General features: G+C 40.0%; 1 protein-coding gene across 3 annotated transcripts in view; it reads right to left on the bottom strand.

Moving 5' to 3' along the window:
- LOC117230500 (dopamine receptor 2) overlaps positions 1-20,221 on the bottom strand; it is an 82,306-nt gene that overhangs the window by 37,343 nt on the left and 24,742 nt on the right. For 2 of the 3 annotated variants that reach the window (XR_004492798.1, XM_033488047.1), the window contains exon 3: positions 11,536-13,076. Coding sequence is in view for 2 of the 3 variants with exons in the window: in XM_033488047.1 (XP_033343938.1) it covers positions 11,536-12,770 (1,235 nt within the window). In the remaining variant the exon portion in view is untranslated. Of the gene's footprint in view, positions 1-11,535; positions 13,077-19,904; positions 20,041-20,221 lie in introns of all 3 variants that reach the window. The other variant, XM_033488048.1, reaches the window with a different exon arrangement.

Genomic DNA, 20,221 nt, shown 5'->3' on the forward strand with positions numbered 1-20,221 from the left:
CCTGTAAATGAATGAAGCTCAGATAAACGGATTTCTCGAAGTCTGCCTAAATTAATACTAATAATTCAAACTAACAAAAACAGTTTGAAACTAATTTAGCCATCGAATCGCGTGGACGTTAAATTGATCGAATATATGAGATTTGAAAAAGTTTACGCGCAGTTAAAATTAATTGATACAACGAATATAATATTAATGAATTTGATAAAACTAATTTCATACAAGATAATAATTTTAACATATCATAATAAATAATCTATGTTTCTTAATTCCACAAGAAGGTAAAGAGGATAGGATTTTTAATCGTGAGTTTTCCATTAATTCATAGCTGTCACTAAAAGCCATGTATTAATACAAATCGAGCGGTGTCGATATATTTATGGTCGATATTATTTTCCCCCCTTGATTAATTCTACCTCGTATGATCTCATTTACTCCATGAGAGGGCAAAGTTACACGCACCCCTACGTTTTTCATTCCCTCGAGCTATTTCGAAGCGCTACAGACAAATGAACTTAATTATTTTTCACTTCTTCTATTCACCAACGAATTTTCATGGAGGTTCATCGACAGTTCTGATAGCTTCGATTAATTCCAAAAGTTGCAAAGGAAGATCCTCTCTGATCGTGTCGTCCAATCTCGGAGACACCCCGTACGTCATATCGGATGAACTCAACGAATAGACGGATTATCGCTGGTCGATGTGAAAATGTAAACTGAAAGGTGATGCTCGATGAAGACGCGTCGTTACGCGTAACGACGAGCCTGTTAATTGGGCCTCTGCAAGAGGAACTAAGGAAAAGAGGAGAAGCTGTAGTTACACCTTCGAGAAAAAGATAATAAGCTGCTACCCTTGTTACAGGATTCTCGGAACTTGCGTATTACGAATGCTGCAATTAAAAAAGTCCGGTATGTAGTTACCAGAGATAAACCGCTTACGACGAAGTTACCTTAATTACCAGGGAATCTCGTAAATTTTCGCCGCTCGAGTTATTTCTGCTGCTCTGATGAATTTCGTTATTCAAAATGGCGCAGTCTAGGGTAACTTTGACGCGCTTCTTACATTTGAATAATCATACAGAGGGGGAGAACGTGGTAGCCTGTTTCAGCCGCTTATTTACCAAATCGATCCAACTCCACTGAACAAAAGATTCAATCAAGCACTCTGGTGCTAAAATTTGAAGAAGTGGAGTAATCATTTCGGCTTGTGTACGGTACATTTATCGAAGAGGGATACGGTAAACTATGATCGAGGCTAAAAGTAAGTAAAAGTAGGGGAAGTATGTATATAGGTATCGATGAAGTTTAATCGAACCGGTGCTAATGTTACATACTGAAATTTTATTCATTATATATCCTTTTAGTAGGTAGATTATTTGATAAATAATTGAAATTAGTATCTACACTTTTGTGTAAATACGACATATATAATGAAACTTCGTCGATGCCTATTTTTACTACCTATCCATGTACGTCCCATCCACTTATGTATGTGTACTGTAAGAGAAGGCACAATTGTGAACCGTTTCGTTCGTCTAGATATCGAAGGTACGAGATATAGGTTCTACATTATGGTAGTGTATTTGTTTTCGAATGGTCTATTAAATACGCTGGGGATGTTTATCGCTTTTCAGACATAGGATACCTTGTATGTGTCCAACTTTGGGAATAATTTACCTCGCGAATATACGAGCGTATTGCAACGGGGGTTGGGGCTAACTTGGCGAACTATAGGCAATGTATCAGTTTTCCTGCCACCGATGAAATCAATAACGGCTCGCCTCTTCGATAAAATTTCAAACCGGCACGCGCTTTCTTCTCCATTAAGAAGCTTTTCAAAGAAATGGCGGAAGTTGCAGAGCTCTTCGAACAGTGACGTTCTCTTCGAAACGCGCTTCAATCCCTGTCAGTGAAATATCACTGAATAGATTCCTTTGTTATTAGTTTTATTCTTCTCGCTTCCTTGTCCGTACGCAGGCCGTACAGACGTACGTTCTTAGTCTGGTTATTCTCGGATCCTCTCATGAAATATCTTTCCGGCAGTGCTTTTGTCCCCGCGAACGCGTTATTAAAAGTTTAACAAGTTCTTTGCACGTGGCGATGACTCGTTTTCCGTGAAATCACCACCGACATTCTCCATTATGTCGAGCTCTTTGATCCTATCCTCCAGGGTGGCATCGAATTATAACGTACTGTTGCAGCGAATAAAATTAGGCTAATTGAAGCGTAACATTAGTTGGTCCACCTTATTTTCATTTGATCGTATATCAGATTGTGCCAAAAGTTTCTTTCGTTTTCATATGAAAATAACGGATGCACAACGTTTGTTGTTTTATATTATTTTATTGAGTTATGTATGATCCATTTTGTTCTATTGCTATAAATTTTCTTCTATTGCTAGAAAATGGATCATACGTAATTCAATGAAATGATATAAAACAAAAAATGTTGTGCATCCATTATTTCCTTATAAAACGAAAGAAACTTTTGGGACAATCTAATACATTTTCCTTTATTTTCATTTTTATTGTTTGTTTATTCGCATCCTTTTGATTCGTTGATTTACATTTATTGGTTCGTTGGTTTACATTTATTGGTTCGTTGGTTTACATTGTCTGATTCGTTTATTTATGTGTTACATTTTTTAAATCATTTTCAATTCAATCGTAGCTTTTCGTCGTTAAAGAATGTTTTAATTTTGTGACGGTATAAAAAGATCGTTTTCTCGATTTCTCGTTTCAATCTCGCGTACAGAGATTTTGTTAAAATACTAGAGGTCACTTTGTTTGCTGAAATTTAACATAAAAATTCGAGTTTCTTTTAATTGGAAATGTTTTGTTATTGCTTGTTTGTGTATATTCTTCGGTTCATTTATTTATTTGTCACGGCAAACATGGCTAATTTAAATATAAAATTAATTAATCCTTTGTTTATGTATTTTCGTTTCGTTTAATCGCAGTTTTCGATTCACTAGCTTCTTTATTCATTGGTTTTATATTTTTTGCTAGATCGCTGTAAGGCAAATACAGTTAAAATACAATTTAATTATGATATTTAAACAATATACCCAACTTATTCTCGGCACAATTATTTACATTTTACTATTTGTTCATATATTTTTGATTCGTTTATTCAAAGTTTTTTGGTTCATTCGTTTACGTCCTTCGCTTGATCGATTTACGTTCTTTAATTGATCGATTTACATTTTTTGGTTGGTCGATTTACATTTTCTCACCAATTTGTTCTATACCTTTCGATTATTTAATATTTTTCAATGTACCTATCAACATTTCCTATTTCTTACGACCCAAAATATAATAGAATATTCAATGCGTATCAAGATGCTTTAACGTGCTCTGCTTAATTAATACGCGATTAATGCGAACTGCGTTTCGCGAGTACCGTTTCGTAGAATATCAAGTGGTATTCGAGTTTGCGATAACTAGTTATGCCGACCGTTTTTGCTATATGAAATTTAACGAGAGTCAGTATTCGTGGGGAACAGTGGAAAGTTTTGGGCGAACTAAAAAAATTTATACGGCTGCGATCACCCCCCATTGAGCAACTTTCCGATTCGTATCTAACTCGTAAAGACTTGGTTGCTTCCAAGGTATTTTACTTTTTGCGAAATTGGTATCAGTCACCAGGATATCTATTCGTTTGAAAGCAATGGACGGAAGCAAGGAAACCGACGATCCGTAGTGAAAGTTTTCGCGTTCATTGCGTTTTACGCGAACAACGCACTGTCGGTACAGTTACTCGAACTTTTGTTCTCGACCCTTTGAAACGTCCACGTGGAAACGTGCTACCGGAGAAAAGTCGTCGTCGTCGTCGTTTGTCGTTAAAGGAGAAAAAATATATAGTTACCGTGGACGTTTCGAGTCTCACGTTCTTCGTGAAAACGGAGCGAGTAGATGAAATCGTAAACGTAATTCGCCGTGGAAAAATGATTCTGTTCCTCGAGAGAAAGAGAAAAAAAAGGGAGACGGCGTTACTCCGCACGACAGCTGTATCCTTAAACCATGGTGCGAGAAAAGTAATTTAATTTTCTATTTCGGCTTTTCTTTGGCGCGATGTTCAGGCTCCGTTGTATTTTTCCTAGAACAGTGATTTACACGGTCCAGGCACCATGTATAATATGCGCAGACATGCAAAATAGATGGAAATGCAGGTGTTTTTGCTCGCGAAGGATCCTGCTGTTTCAACCGTTTGTCCCTGCCAAGTTATGTGCCGTGTTTCGTTGAATCGGCTTGTTCATCCTCGAATAACACGCACATATTGTTCATCGATATTTCTCACCGTCGTAAACTACCCACATATCACCGTGGATTCCGTGAAAGATGCAGCGACGAGGAAAATTAGCTATCCTCGGCTCGACGGCCGCTGGATGTCGAAACCTTGACTTAATGCGGACTTGTTCGCGTGACTGAATTTATTACGCTTGCCTACAATTAGAGGCGTTATTCCGCAGGGGTACGAGCAAAGAATTCCGGCCTCTGTTGCGGAAGAGGAGGAAAGTAAGCGGAACGATGTGCCCGTGGAAGATTGCGAGGAAAGAACGAGGCATAAACTCCGTGAAATCGATACTCGCCGCATTGGAAGTTCGTATCATCTGATCCGAGGCCAGGCAATATCAATTGCACGGATGGAAATTCTCACGTAGACGCACGTGTTTACGGACGTAATTTAAGGGATGGTTGCATCGTTCGCCGTCCCATCCTAGATAAGTAGTGTTGGCCCGATAGTTTCTGCCTCGACAGTATTGCTTCTCTATCGAGGATTACCGAAACGTGTTAAACGGTTGGTCGGTTTCTAAACTATGATCGACTCTTTTGCAATTTCTAATCCACGGTAGATTTCCGTGCTTCCCAAACGATCCCATCGTGTGTTTCCTTCGTGGTATCTCGTAAAGTTTCTTGTTGCCCCGCAACACGCGCTCGAGAGCGTAAAAAGGAGGAAAGAGAGCCTTAAGCGTGTCTATTTTTCAACTTGAAGCATGTGCGGTTCTTTGGGCGATTTTAATAGGAGAGCTTTTTTCAAGCTCGCAAGGACACGAATTCTGGTGCCGTACAAAGGAGCACTCGGGGGAAAAACGTCTCGTTTCTTCGTTTGCAGTTGGTCTTGCTGCCTTTCCACGGTGCAAACTTGTTATTTCTGCGATTGTCTGTCCGACGCTTGATTGTCGTTTATTGGATTTGAGTAATTTTAGAAACAAGCGCAACGAGGTTCGCGCGAGACCAAGACCGGGTTGTCCCTAAAATTCTCTCAGGGAATTGTATTAATCCCGCGGTGACCCACGAAATTTCATTTCGAATTAAATACATCTTTACGGGCTTGCCGAGACCCAGGCGTTACGAGCGACGCTTTACGTCACGTTAAATTTCTCATTGAGAGAGAAGCATAATTTTCGAATGGTTAATATCGCTATATTTTTAACATCGTTTTATCTTTTGTCGTTCGTTTTATTAGAGAAGAGCGCTAATTCATCTCGAAGTGGCGCGGCGCTCCGAGTGCTCTTAATTGTCTGCCAGCTGTACTCATTAATCAACAATAACAGTCAAACGTGTATCGACTCGGTGTAATTCGTTTTTAAACAAGTCATCAATTTACGCTAACAAACCTGTTCAACGTTTTCCCTCCTTTTTATTCCCTGGTGTTTTTTTGCACAATAGCCTACAAATTTAAAGGTACGAGATACATCATGTGCTAGATCTGCTCCATCGATATTGAAAACAACTAAAAACATCTAAAGGTTGAACATATGTTGTCGATCACAGGTACTAATTAATTAATTAATTAATTGATATTTAATATATTTGATTCACTACTTAATATACTACTTAACATATAATTAATTACTTAATTCACTACTTAACATATAATTTGTCGGAGTTCTCCGATGAATGTAACCGATAGGCGTATTAATATCAATAGATGGCATTGTGTATTTGAAGTTGAAAAGTATAGAGAAACATTGGCAAAAGCCTGTACAGCATCACATTTACTTCTAATTTCTTGTAATTAGCAGATAGATTGCAAATAAACTTGGCAAAGGGTGAAAAAGAATTCTTAAACGAATCAACTCTTATTACATTCGAACCTTTGGAATTTGGCGCCAAGTTAATTTCACGGGCGACCAATATTTGCATAGAATTTCTCACGCATTTCCTTTTTTCCGTTTATCTTCCCTCGTAAGGATATCTCGCGTTTTCATGATAGACGCTATCGAGTTTTTGTTTCCCCAGTGTCTCTCGATGTAACGAAAAGAATTGTGACATGCTTGACGAGCAATTAAACGAGCTTCGTGATGTCGTCTGATACCACCGGCTACGTCGTCTCGTTCCACCGCCACGGAATTGATATTTCGCATAAATCACCCCTAAGACTTTACACTGCTGCTTCTGGTGGCTATAACATCTGGGTACACGATCTACGGCCAGCGTACAAGTAGGGAAATATTCCCTCGTAAATTTTACTAATTGTATCATGAAGCAGTTTATGGTTATTTTTCTTCTATTATTTACGATTTAAAGAATACATCTGTTTCATTTTGGAGCATTATGAATATACGTATAATAGAGGGCTTTGAAATTGTTATTTTAAGTAAATTTAAGTAACCGTATCATGAAGAGTTTTATCTCGATTTTTTACGACGTTTTTATTTTGAATAATACCAGTTAAATAAAAGATTTTCCACATTTATACCGAGTCTCAAAATACAGTGGAAAATGTAAAAAAAAAAAAAACATTTTTGAAATAATTTCATTTAGAAATACATAATTATACATACAACATAATACCGAGTCAACAGAATAAAAGAAACTTGAAGAATTATGATTTACAATTAGGAAAAATCCAGAATTTATGATAATTGTTTCCATGTTTTCACAACTAATTACTACCACCTGTTTGGTTCTTTACTACAAAACAAAGGTACTTTCATGAAATCCTGCATTTAAAGTTACTAGAATGAAAGAGATAATAGAAAATGAGGGGAAATATATATAAAAGAGTAACGCCATTAATTATGTTCTTGTATTTCATGTTCCAAATATGGAAGCAAATTATGAGATGAGCAGAATGATAACTTTTATCAAATATACCAATAATTCGATAACGTACATACGGGCAAGCAATTATCGTAACTTGTTTTCTCGACGCAAGCCAAATATCTATCCTTTTTTAACATTTCATTGCTTTAGAGTTTTAATTATATGTTTCTAAGTAAAAAGATTAAGTAAAAAGTAAAATCTTTTGTCGTGCTGTTATTTCGTACAGTTTTGTCCCAATGTGCAAGCAAGCTTGTTCTGTCATATAAAGCGTTTCACTTACCTCGGATTCTCGAATGTCTTATGGTTAGCTATACTTTTGGTGATATAAAAAATTGTGTCATGAGTTATGTCAAAGTTAGTCTTCATTCATGAGGCATAAACGCAAAAAACACTGTCTTGTATCGCTTGTCTCTTAGCGTTCCTTAATACATTTTTCTGCGGGATAAAACCATGTATCGAGTGGTGTATAAAAAGATACGCAATTTTACTTAAAAGAATGTTGATGAGATTGAAAACTCATGGAAATGACGTGAAAAAAATCGGGAATCATACCGGCCGTCACTCTGGATCGGTTAACTTTATCCTGGCACAACCCCTGCATCGGTGAAGCTGACCAATATTAAGAAATCCACGAACAAACCACCCGATATATTCGCTTCTGTTCCTCGGAAACTTACTCGCGCATCTCATCGAAGATAAATTCTTTGTTTTATACCGGATGACACTTGGATCGTGACTTTGCGTTTCTTCCTATTCGCCACTTCCGTCTTGGCGGTTCTCCTGCGATATAAATCTTTTTTACTACCTTCATTCTGAATAGATATTCACGATGGTTTGTACGGAATAGCAAGCAGTTCGAGTCGCATAAGAAAGGGGTTGTTTCCGGAAGTTTGTTCAGTGAAACGAAAATTATGTCTCCGTAAGGGAAATGTCAGGATGACAGTGGACGGACTCGTTCGCATGTCGATGAACCGGCTAACAGTGAATGCGCGTTATGTACCTGGACTACACTCGCAAGAACGCAGAGAACGGACAGACCGCGGCGATAACAATGTGACCCCGTTTAGATATAATGGTGGGCCTCGTAAGTTAGACCGGTAGACACAGTGCTATATTTTCGTTATAACGCGCCACCAGGAGTTTTGCACCAGTCTTCTAAATCGTCGATTGCACCGTCGGCTAATGGTCGACAAAGTATCGTTATCGCTTCGTATTTTACAATAAATCGGCCAAATATGCATTGAGGGTGTTGCCCACCAGCCAATACAACGTATGAACATCATCAGGCAAATATTGGCACATTCATAACTACCTATCTATTCAACAGAAGAGCGAAACAATAACGTTCAGTAGTGCGTCAATGTTATTTGCTGACCACTTGAATATTAAAAGGGGAAATTTTGTACGTTATACGATGACGAACAAAAGAAAGTTTATAAAATAAGAAGTATAAGGAGATACGAGTAAATGTAATATACATATAACATAAAATAGGGACGATCAATATTTACGCTACCAATATCGTAAAAAGTTTTTAGTACAAAAGTTACTAAAATTTGTAGCGCGTCGATGTTAAAGTTTCTTTTATCCATATGTATATCCGCGACCACACGTGTAGATAATTAAACATTTAGCTACAGGCGAATATTTCAATTTCCCGAACAAAGAGGCGATCCGTTTTCATTCGTTATTTTGATTCTATCGACCTGTTCTTTCTTCCATCTACGTCTTAGCGCGTGTAATTTATTCATGAATATGATAAAAGATAACGTATGAAAAGATAACGTCTTTTAAGGCTTTAATGCGAAAGAAACTTGACTTGACTAAGAAATATCGATTTCTAATGCTCAGATATCCCGAAAAATAAATGTGCCATGATTTTAATTCATGACGCATAAAAACTCCATTAATATTTTCGACAAATTCTACTAATTTTTCGTTGTCTATATTTTATTACTGTCGCGTCACCAACAATAAATCTCGTTGTCAATGTATGAATAGCATGTAAGTGGAATACGACCGTAGCTTGATTGGTAAATCATTTATGCCGTTGCCGAGACGGTATATTCTATTAAAATACGTATCATCAGCTTGTTGGCGATACAACGAGAAAAGCGAATTTTTCAGAATGTTCGAAGCAGAGAATTGTTAATAACTCGAACTATTTAGCGACGAACTGGGTTTCGAGGATCTCTAATTAAATATTGTTTACGTATATTCGTTGCTATTCAGAGAATGGTTAAAACAGCTTTTGAATTGTAAAATGTATCCTGTTACGTACAATAATTTCATTAAATGAAATAGGTGGTGATATTACTCGTCTTGGGATATAGTTGATATATAGAGTTAATTTGAGATGTTCAGGAATTTCATTGATTAACTTTATAAACTGAAAAGTATAGAAATTTATATTTATTTATTTCGTCAACTTCTTATGATAAACCAATTTCTGGAAGTAAATCATTTGTTTTTAAAAAGTCGAATATTAATCATCTATTTATATGATTAATAAATTAATGAAATTAACGAATTAATAAAAGAGTGGAGTTCGTTAGTTTGGTTTTTGAGAGACTTGTATATATCGCTCATGCATTTTAGTGTTACATACGGCTGTCTTTACCTCGATCATCACTCCACAAGCATCGAAAGTAATTCCCTTAACTTTTACGCGCGCAAAGCTGAAAATGAGCTAGAAAATTATTCGACAACTCGGATAGAGAAGAAAATCACGCCATACGCGCGAGAATAGTGTTTTTTTTCGCGAAAATAGCAGAAAGAAGCAAGAAGAAGCTCGAGATTGAGACAAATACAGGCCGGTACGCTCCATCGAGTTAATGTTCTTTCTGCGCCACCCTTTGCTACTTTTCTTCTCGCTCCGTTTCCAGTTGCTTTCATCTCACCTTTTTCGCCCCTCTGTTTCACTTATACTCTCCGTTTTTCCCGTCACGCAGGTATCACCGTTATTTATCCTCCGAACGTTGTCATCATTTTTCACCGACCATATTATACCAGCGCGTTACCTAACCTTGCTATACGTTCGTATTTTCGGGCAAAACGACTTTTTGAAAAATCAGTTGGAGGATGTCTCGTTTCCGCGCTCGAAACCGGAAAGAGATTGATGGGACCGAACTGCGGGGGATAGATCGATCTCACGATACGCCGGTGTATGTTTAGTTTCCCGGTGAGGGGGTGGCGAGGGAGGATGAAAAGCGAACATTCCGCTTTAACGATACGCCGCCTGTAAGTAGGATTTAATTAAAGGGACAACGGTAGCCGTTAGAATGGTGTAGATTCTTTCGTGTTCGCGCGATTCATTCCTGTCAGAGTTTCCGCGTTCCATTTTAAACCCCTGCTGCACCTCGCGAACGCGTGCGGCAACGCGTAATTAAATCGCGTTATTTGCATACCTTCCGTTTTCTCCTGAAACTTTGTCGCCAATTATTCAGTGTATTCATTTGCGAACTCGGGAACGACTGATATAGCGGAAGTTACGCTCGGTGATTTGTCACCGTGCAGTTTAGATGCATTCAAACAAAATGTACATTTTCCCGTTCGCTAACAACTCCGTTAGCCCACGTGCCATTTTCACCCGGTTAGAAAAATGGAAAAGTATTTGCTGTTCGATCGTACAGAAACAGCGTTATCGAGAATCGATTTGTCAACGCCAATGGTCGAATTGAATCGACTGTATTATACTTGGAATAATTTTTAAAAGGATCTATACCCTTCGTACGAAAATTTGTATCTTACGGCTGTTTCGGTAAAATTGATTATCGATACGGGCTCGTGTTCAACTCATGTCGTTCTAAGATTGCCGTATTTTACCCGAGATGAATTCAATAGGACCCAAGTGACCTCCGTTCCGACAATTATTAGCCACCGGACGGTTCCAACTCCCTCGCGTGCGTCTAGGATATTTTTCCGACTAAACCGTCACTTTCTGAGAAATATTTCACCTTTATCGTATTTTAAGTCGTTTTTCCGATTCACTCGCAGTCTATATTTAAGTAGACTTTTATTCGTATAGCCCGAATTTTGGAAATATAGTACACATCGCGTAATTTACTTAAAAGAGATAGGACACGACCATTCTTCCACTCAGTACCGGATTTCAAGTAAACGTGCTATTTGCGTGTCAACTCGTGTTGAAGAACACGACCTGTTTGGCCAAACGAAACGCATTTACGTCCTATTTGCGCCTTAGCGGTTCGTCTCTCTTTGCTCATTAATTCACCGTCGCGATCCGTAACTGTCTGGCGTAGTTACAAGCCCATTAACGTTGGTTGTAGCATCGAGATGCGTTTACCGATGTCTCGCCAACCAGTTAGCAGTGGGATACCACTTTACTGATAAGTAAACTTACTCTATCTCGAGGACAGAGCTTCCAAAATCAGAACCGATAATTCCTCGTATTTCTACGGAAATGAAATTTCATGCAAAATCTTCAGTGGATAGAATAAATCTTAGACAACAAGAGGCTTACCTACGAAAGTCTCTGCTCCAGCAGGCGTATATCACCGGATTCATACCGCTGTTGATCCAACCCAACCATGTGACCGCGGCGAATACGATTTTCTCTTGCCATATGCACTGCGAGCAAAAGCCTGACCAGAGATTGACGACGAAGAACGGCAGCCAACAGATGATGAAGACACCCATCACGATGCCCAAAGTCTTGGCTGCCTTTTTCTCCTTGGCGAACTTGGCCAGCTTGCGCGACAAAGAGAAATTGTTTCCCCGATGCTGCTTATTGATCCTTGTCGAGGGCACTCTGGTTAAACAGTTGTTGTGCATGGTTGTCAGAGGCTCTTCGAGATCCTGAAGATCTTCGGGCGTGCTCGAAGCGGTGCGAAACAGGTGCCTGGCGTCGGTATTTGTTCCACCTCCTCGATGTATCCTCAGAGTGAGCTCCAATTCACCCGAGGCCATTATAACTTGTTTGGTGCCGAGCTTGAGGCTCTTGGTCTGGAACACGGCAGCCCGGTAGATCTTGTAATAGGTGAACACCATCACGAACAGAGGTAAGTAGAAACTGATGGTCGACGAGAAGATCAGATAACCCAGGTGCTCGGTGAACGGACACTTGTCCTCTGGCACTTCCTCCGTGCGTACAGCCCTCCACCACGCGATGGCTGGAAAGGAGATCGCGCTCGAGCAGACCCACACGATGGCTATCAGGATGGCGGCACGTTTCCTGCTCATTTTGCTCGGATAGGTGAACGGATCGGTGATTGCCCAGTAACGATCCAAGCTGATAACGCAGAGATTTAAGATCGACGCGGTCGAGAAGAGGACGTCCAGCGAACGCCAGACGTCGCACCAGTCCGTGGTGAACAGCCAACGGTTCTCCAGCACTTCGTAAATCGCGCTGAACGGCATCACCACTAGTCCGACCAAACAGTCCGCAAACGCCAATGACGTGACGAAATAATTGGTCGCCGTGTGGAGATACCTCTCCCTCACCACCGCCAGAATAACCAGCGTGTTACCGAACACGGTGGCGACCGAGAACAGGAACAGGAGTATCGCTAGACCGGCCCTATCGGTGGCAAGGTTCCAGAGATCTTCGTAGGTACGGTTCTGGGGCGGAAAACTCGCGTTGTAAAAACTTCGATTCAATTGATTACTCGATACGTTTGCCTCTTCTTCCGATCCGAGCAGGTAGACCGCGCTTTCGTTCATTTTTCGTGGCACGCGCAGCCAGCTTCGCGCGCTCATTCAATCAGAGACCCGGTCCTATCAGGTCGTCGATCCGTCGACGCCGCGTTTTCTCCTCCCGATTTTCGTCTTATCTCTCATTTTTTAAATCTAACAAGAGATCCGTTGATGTATACAAGGGATATCTACGATGTCTATCCTCCTTCAATTGTCTTCTTCGCGAGTTTCTTTGCGTTGATTATCCGTGTTTCCTTAGTTCGTTTCAGGAATACGATAGTAGTTGTTGAGATTCGAACGATTTCGACGTGGAAGGTTTCGTCGCTTCGACTAGACGGCTTTAACGAGTCGTCGCATCTTTCAGAGGATCTGAAACAGGCGAAGGAAGATTGGTAAGAAAGCTCGTGGTTGGTTAGTATGTAAGAGACTGAAGACATAAAGCTGCGTTTCTCCGGTATCATCGGAAAGCTGTCGGTTTTTATTGCAATTGCGTCGCGAAGCAAACGCTCCAGCATTTTCCTTCGCTTCTACGTAAAATCTTACGATTTTCTCGCTAGTTGAATCGAAAAAAATTCTGCAGCATTGATATTGTATATCGTATGAGTAGTACGAGTATATGCGATTGCTCATTAGAGAAGTTAATATCGAAATCGTGTGTGTAGAAAGTACGGATATGTGTGTGCAGAAAGCAGGTTAAGTATGGTAATTAACCAATGCTTTATTGAATATTATGATGATAATTAATGGCAAATACGGGGATTATACGATTTTACGATTATTGTACAGCTTTAACGACTCAAGAGACTTAATGAGGCTCAATGAGAGTGTTTAAGCTATTAATTGATACAAACTGCATCGAGTAAAATAACTGTTGAAATACAAGTTTCCGAACAAGTTCCACAATTCTTATCAAGGAGAATGTATATCGGAGCAACCAAGCTTCCAATATCCAAAAGATATTCCATATATAAATTATGAAATTCTTGTTATAACAAGAATACTGAAGTCAACAGCAACAATATTGAAAACATTTCCGTAACGCGTTGTATATGTAAAACGAAAACGAAAGTAATCCGTCGTACGATTAATTAATAATAATAACTCTCTTTGTGTCAACTAGCGAAAGGAAAAATCATCTTATGTTTCGTTCCTATTTCCTCCAGGCTCGAAATACAGAAGTGCGGTCTGCGTAATTGTCGATCATTTTGCGACGGTGTTCACAAGAACGTTTCGTTGCTACGAACGATTTAGCAATTTTTCGCCGACGTGCAGTATCCCGGCTCTATATTTAGTTAGGGGAAAAGTGTCATAAAGAGGCATGCGAGAGAGAGAGAGAGAGAGAGAGAGAGAGAGAGAAAGAGAGAGAGGAGAGGGAGAGAGCAGGTGGCGAACAGAGAGGTTTGTGATTTCGTGGCCAGACCGGAGGCTGGAAACAGGGCCGAGCTTTCATCCGTGACCTGGGAGAATGTTTACCGCTACTTGATCAAAGGGGTTTCGATCGTCGAACGATCGACGCTGGGATGTAGCGTGGCCTCCGGTCCGGAGCCTCGGATTTTGTCTCGTTCACACCCTTCCTACGTCATCGTAGCCGTCGAATCCGTAGTCGTAACACGTGTCAGGGCCGATAAACCTTGCAACGTCGTCGCGTATCGAATACCGGTCGAGCTCTGCCCGTTTACACCGAAAACGAACCGACCTCGTTTATTCTTGACTTTCAACGTTCCCAGGGCTAGCCGAATGCCACTTTGTCAAATTAGTCGCTTAATTTTCGAAGCCCTTGAATTTTCACGTACAGGGTGATGCAAGAGTAAACGAATGTTAACATTTTGGTAGCCGAGAAAGATCTTAAGAAAGACGACGAAATCGAACTGACCGGAAAAGTAATTATGCGATACGCCAAAAGATACGAACAGAGACTAGTCAATCACGTAGACTCCTACTCAAAAGTTTTAACATACTTTTTATTTTTAATGGAATTTTTGTACGTGGTGTAGAATACGAATTGTAAATTACACGCTTAGTCCAATAAAAATATTGCTCGCATATTAGCAAAGTGTAATTTCTTTACCGTATAAATGGCATTTCTTCGTGTCTTTACTACGTACTTCATTTTTTACTGTAGTAACTGCTCTTTACACGAAAGCGTAGGTTTTATGGCACATAGTCTGTACAGTTAACCTTAACATGTTGAGAGAATGATATGGACTTTTGTATGGTTCAGTCTTTTTGGAGTACCTTTAGCTAGTTTCTTAAACAAAGAAACGTGAGTTACTGCGAACATAATGCTTCAGTGGTACATGAAATGTCCGTATGGCGATGAAGTTAGATGCAGCAGAAGCCACCGATGATAGCCATTTTTAATCTTTACTACGCGAGTACAAAATATCGTTTCCACCAAATTTTTTGTAGACTTGTTAAAGTTTCAGTTTCGTTACTATTAATATATATAATCATTTTACTTATTTCGTTCGCGGACGAAACCGCGGACCACGGAGCCAAACCTGGCACTTTGAGTTCATCGTGAGTAGACGTACTAATTTTACACGAAGATTTGTTGGATACAGTTTGACTTTGAAGGAAATACGATCGAGCTTATGATTTCTGACACGTGTATGCCCCGAATCGGACTACTTGGAGAGTACTTGGCGGAACTTTGCCTACCATTGGCGTCTACGAGATTAGGGTATTAAATCGACCGAGTGTGTGCTTGAATAGATGCCTTGCGGTTTGTTCCGGTACTGCACTATGAATCGATCAGATCTTCCGCGGTTACTGTTCTTGTCTGTTAACAGTTCTGTCCGTTTAACTCTTCGCCAGCTGTTCGATAATCCCGATAAAATTGCAATGTTTAACGTCTTATGTGTTTCGGCTACCTATTCGGAGAACTGCATTCAGGGCAAGATGACGTTGCAGGGAAATAGATCGTTAGGTTTGAAATATAGGTTAATTGAAGAGTGTTTCGATGCTATGTTTAGCAGTACTTTATCGTATTTATCGATGAGATCGTTTTACGATATTCGGTAGTTCAATGATTTTGATTTCAAGGGTCTTGTCCTTATGCGCTTTAATAAGACGATTTATTATAGAAAGACAAATAGGACGACAAGCAATTGGGTTAAAATAAAAGTAATTAGCGACTGTGAATACTTCGGCATTTTAACCAAATTTTCCTTCGTATATTTAAAAGTTTCAAAAGCGCATATTTCGGGGAAGAGCGCATAGCAATCGCGGGAGAAACTTCACCCTCCTTTATTCCATTCGCGCCGCACGTATCAAGCAAATTCGCGGAGAATTTAAATCGATCGATGCACGCGTCGCTGCGAAATTCCTATCGTCGGCGGAGCTAACTAATTAAATAGCGATTAGAATGCCAGGGAAATTTGCTCGTCGTTCCATAAGCAATTCGGATCTATCGATCAGTGTTGCAACAATCGCGAAACATTTCCCTCAAAACATACAACGTCGGAGTAATTCTCATAGCGTGACATTACAATCAAAACAGTTCTACTCTGGAAGATAACTTCGGTTTCGAGTTGCTGGTGCGTCTAGGTTTACGAACGATATCCTGTCCGGGGGATGAGAGGTTAGAGGCAACGCGGTGTCGTCTCGGGGAACAAAGCGATGGCGCGCGAAAGGAATGCGTTATTTCGTCGCAATTCTATGCCAGTCGGTCGGACAGTGTCCCGTGTTAGGCAATTCGGCCTTGTCTTTTGCAAAGGATATTCCCGATGCTTGGCAGAGGCCAGCGATGGCTTTGTTCGAATGTCAAAGATATCCCATTATCCTGGATTCGTGCGGACAGAGTGCATGGTTCGCGACGATATCGCACCCTGTTGTTGTCCATGGAACCATTAACGTTCGAGTCGTCCGTGGTGTTTGACCTGACCGATTCGAATTTATCGCTTAGTCGTGATAAATGGAAGCTGGATCAGGCATCAGTCAATTTTTACCAATCGTTGAACGAATGGGAATCGGTTTGACGCGAAAGAAAGGGGGACGACGACAAGAGTACGGAGACAGAGATGTGTTTTGACTGGGACAAATTAGAAACCGTTATCTTCCGACTCTTTCCATCAGTTTCATCTTCTTTCGATTCCAGATGGAGGAACTACGTCCGTAGCACGATCGCAATTTATCAACCCAGAAACCTGTTTAACCGGTGAAATTATAGCGAAGGTGCAGGTCTGACGTTCCACGATAAACGCGATCTTTTATCGCCTTTATAGATTTAAAGGATAAGCGTGATCGATTAGCCTTGTAGCTGGAATAGAAGGCGCTTTCGTTAAGGGAGCTCGGCTCTCCTCCACTAGACGTAAACGCTGACGTCGCTTCCGATCCATTAGAACGTTCTTCTCTCTCTCTTTTTTTTTCCTTTGATTCTGTTTGAACTAACTCGAACGCGTTTTTCCACGAAGAGCTCAAGCAAAATGAATAAGTGCCTGAATTGAAAATGCTAGAGTAACGTGGTAGCGCGAGAACAAACAGCCAGGCGAGCAACTTTCAATTCCAGCTGCATTAGCGTTGTCGCTGACACGCTAATCGAGCTTTCCTTGCTCGGTTCACGGTTCTGCTAGCAACCATTCTTACGACTTCGCTCGAATCTCGCCACTGATAAATCGCGATCCTAGTAGGATATCATTTCCGAGATATGAAACGTTAACGGCGTTATTAAGGCGGTGCAGATGAAATTGTAGTTAAACTGTAAAGTTCCAAATGCATACGATTATTACCTACTCGTTGCATTTGTAACCCGTTAAGAGCTAACGTCGTGTTAACGTAACGTTTTATTTGCAATTCTGTTTAACCAATTTAGATCGTAATGGAGTCTCATTATATAATTAGGTATTATTATTATTATTATTATTATTATTATTATTATTATTATTATTATTATTATTATTATTATTATTATTATAGAAATAGTACCGTTGTTATATACGTGTACGTACTTCATAGTATTTTCGTTATTATTTCTTTCACCTAGGTTCTACCATTTTTTCCGAAAAGTGAAGAAATTGAAGAATTTATAACGTTATGATAAACTATATACGTATATCGTTTGATCCTTAATAGATTAATAATAAATACGAATATCGTGTTCCCCATTGTTTTACATTTTCGATTTCTAAGGTAGAATCAAATTCCAACTGAAATAGGAGGTATTTTCATTAAGAGAAGCTCAGCTTTCCTCCATTAGACGTAAAAGCTGACGTCGCTTTTGCTTTAACTATAATCTGTTCTAGAATCAGATAAGGAAGAAAATTACAGTTAGCAATTACAGAAGAATTACAAATAACGTTAATGCAAATATCAAAGTGTAGAGAAGATACCAAGAACGAATTTTGTCATATATACGTTAGAAAAATATAGAAGAAAGGAATTGAATTTTCCTTTGGATTCGATTCATCATATCGAATATAGCGTAAGATACGGCGAGTCAAGATCGGTCCTATTGGCAATAGAAGACTTTATCGTAAAGTAAATATTACACCTGTAAATATTACCCGAAGTACATTTTTCACCTGTACGGAGTCAGTTTGTGTTGTACGAAACAGATAGTGATTTTTGTTGCACCGAATGCAAACATTTTCCTGAGTGCAAATACAATCCGAACTCGCAACTATGCAGCGAGAATCTGTAAACAGGCGTGGTCGCGCGGAACTTTAACGTTCACCGCTTGGATTTGCCTCTTGATTTTATCCATCCGGGGTAACGCGTGAAGAATGCAAGCAAATTAACAGGGAAGTCCCATTGACCGTGCCATTTGCAATTCATTTCGTCTAGCTGTACGAATTCCGATTGGTAATTGAGTTTAACGATTGATAGCGATTCGATTCAATTCGATTTGCAGCTCCGATAACCGAGCCCAAGACGCGGAAAATGAAGTTGGAGTCGCGAAACTTTTGCGACAAGCTGGTATTTTGCGCGAATGAAAAGTCAGAAATGGGAATTTAATTTCGGGACGGTGACTGGGGAATCCTTTTCTCGATATCGAGAGACCGTCTGAGAAAAAGATAGTGGGAAACAGGGGGTAAGATCCGATCGGGCGAAAAAGAACAATCGACGTCTCAACGAGATCTTCGCTCAGTCTTGATATCAAACTGACTATTCCGTCGGATATTGTCGGATACGTAGGTGTCGAACGTGAAATCGAGCGTAACAGAGTCTGATCTCCCCATATAACTATCATTTTGCGTATGTGTCTCGGCGAATATCTCGAAAGGGGGGAACACTATTTCACGCAATCGTGAAGTAAATGTAAAACTCGCGAGTAATGTCGGAAATTCAATTACATGGGATATTTCGTTCAGATCGTATTGACTTTTCTTCGGTCACGCAACGACAATGTCGACGACGACGACACGGTTCCGCTTCAGTGGATGATTTAGGAACACGGGGGATGAATCGACTCCGAGTATTTTTCTCGTCTTCCATCGCGTTCGCTTCGATCGTATCGATTTCCTTTTCACGAAATTCCAGCATCGTCCGACTAACTGTTTTACTACTCTTGACCACTACATTAAGAAATTCAGTGATTCACTGCAATATATTTTAGAATAAATTTCTATCGAATATTTCAATATCGCATCAAATGATTAAAGAACAAAAAAAAGACGAGATTCCTATTACATATGACCGTAATTCGATGTTCGATTTAAGTTCATTTACTGATTGTCATATCAGATTACCGATATTGATTATCACATTAGGAATTTTAGTCATTCACTGAAAAATACGCATTTTGTAGTCAATTTCTATCGAAAAACACTTTAATACGGTGAAAACTAATTATCAAATAGTCTCCGATTTAAATTTATTTAGCCGTTCCGTGGAACAGTGACTTTCGAATCTGAATAACGCGGTTCTTGCAGCGCAGTGACACTTTTGTCGCATGAAAATATCGATTCGCTCTAAACATTGTCGAAAAGTTGGCAAGAAACCTTTCCGACGAAGCGTATTGTACGCGCGTCCGCACGACCGATGACTTTTAATTTGCCGTGTAATTACGCGACCGCTTTTTGTCGGGTTTCCCGAACAATAGCGATATGTTTTGCGTGGATATAAATCTAATTTCGCGCGAGAAGCTTCTGGTGTAACCCCTTTCCCGAACGTCCATAATTTTCGTGGAAGTTGCGCAGCGGTTGGCGATCACTTTTTTACAGGAAAAACGATTGCAACCAGAAGACAATTGGTTACCGTTACACGGACACCGTTACAGCGACGGTGGATCTCCCTTGAGGGTAAAATGGTGTGCGTTCGATTCGATTTTCCACGCGGCACAGGGGTGGCTGTGCTTCTTCGAATGAAAGATAATTTCATTGTTAGCATCCGGCTAAAAAATAAGAAAAAGGAAAAATGAGAGGGAGAGCATGGACCGAGGGAACAATGTCGTTGTTGCAACACAAATGCAATTACGGGTTGCAACGAAACGAATTTATCGAGGACGCGGGGTGATTGGCGTCACGGTCTAATAAACTTCGACAGTGCGGATGATTTTCCAGCGAGCTCGTAAC

This window comes from Bombus vosnesenskii, unplaced genomic scaffold, assembly GCF_011952255.1.
Source record: "Bombus vosnesenskii isolate JDL3184/JDL3185 unplaced genomic scaffold, Bvos_JDL3184-5_v1.1 scf7180000013267, whole genome shotgun sequence".
NCBI lineage: Eukaryota > Metazoa > Arthropoda > Insecta > Hymenoptera > Apidae > Bombus > Bombus vosnesenskii.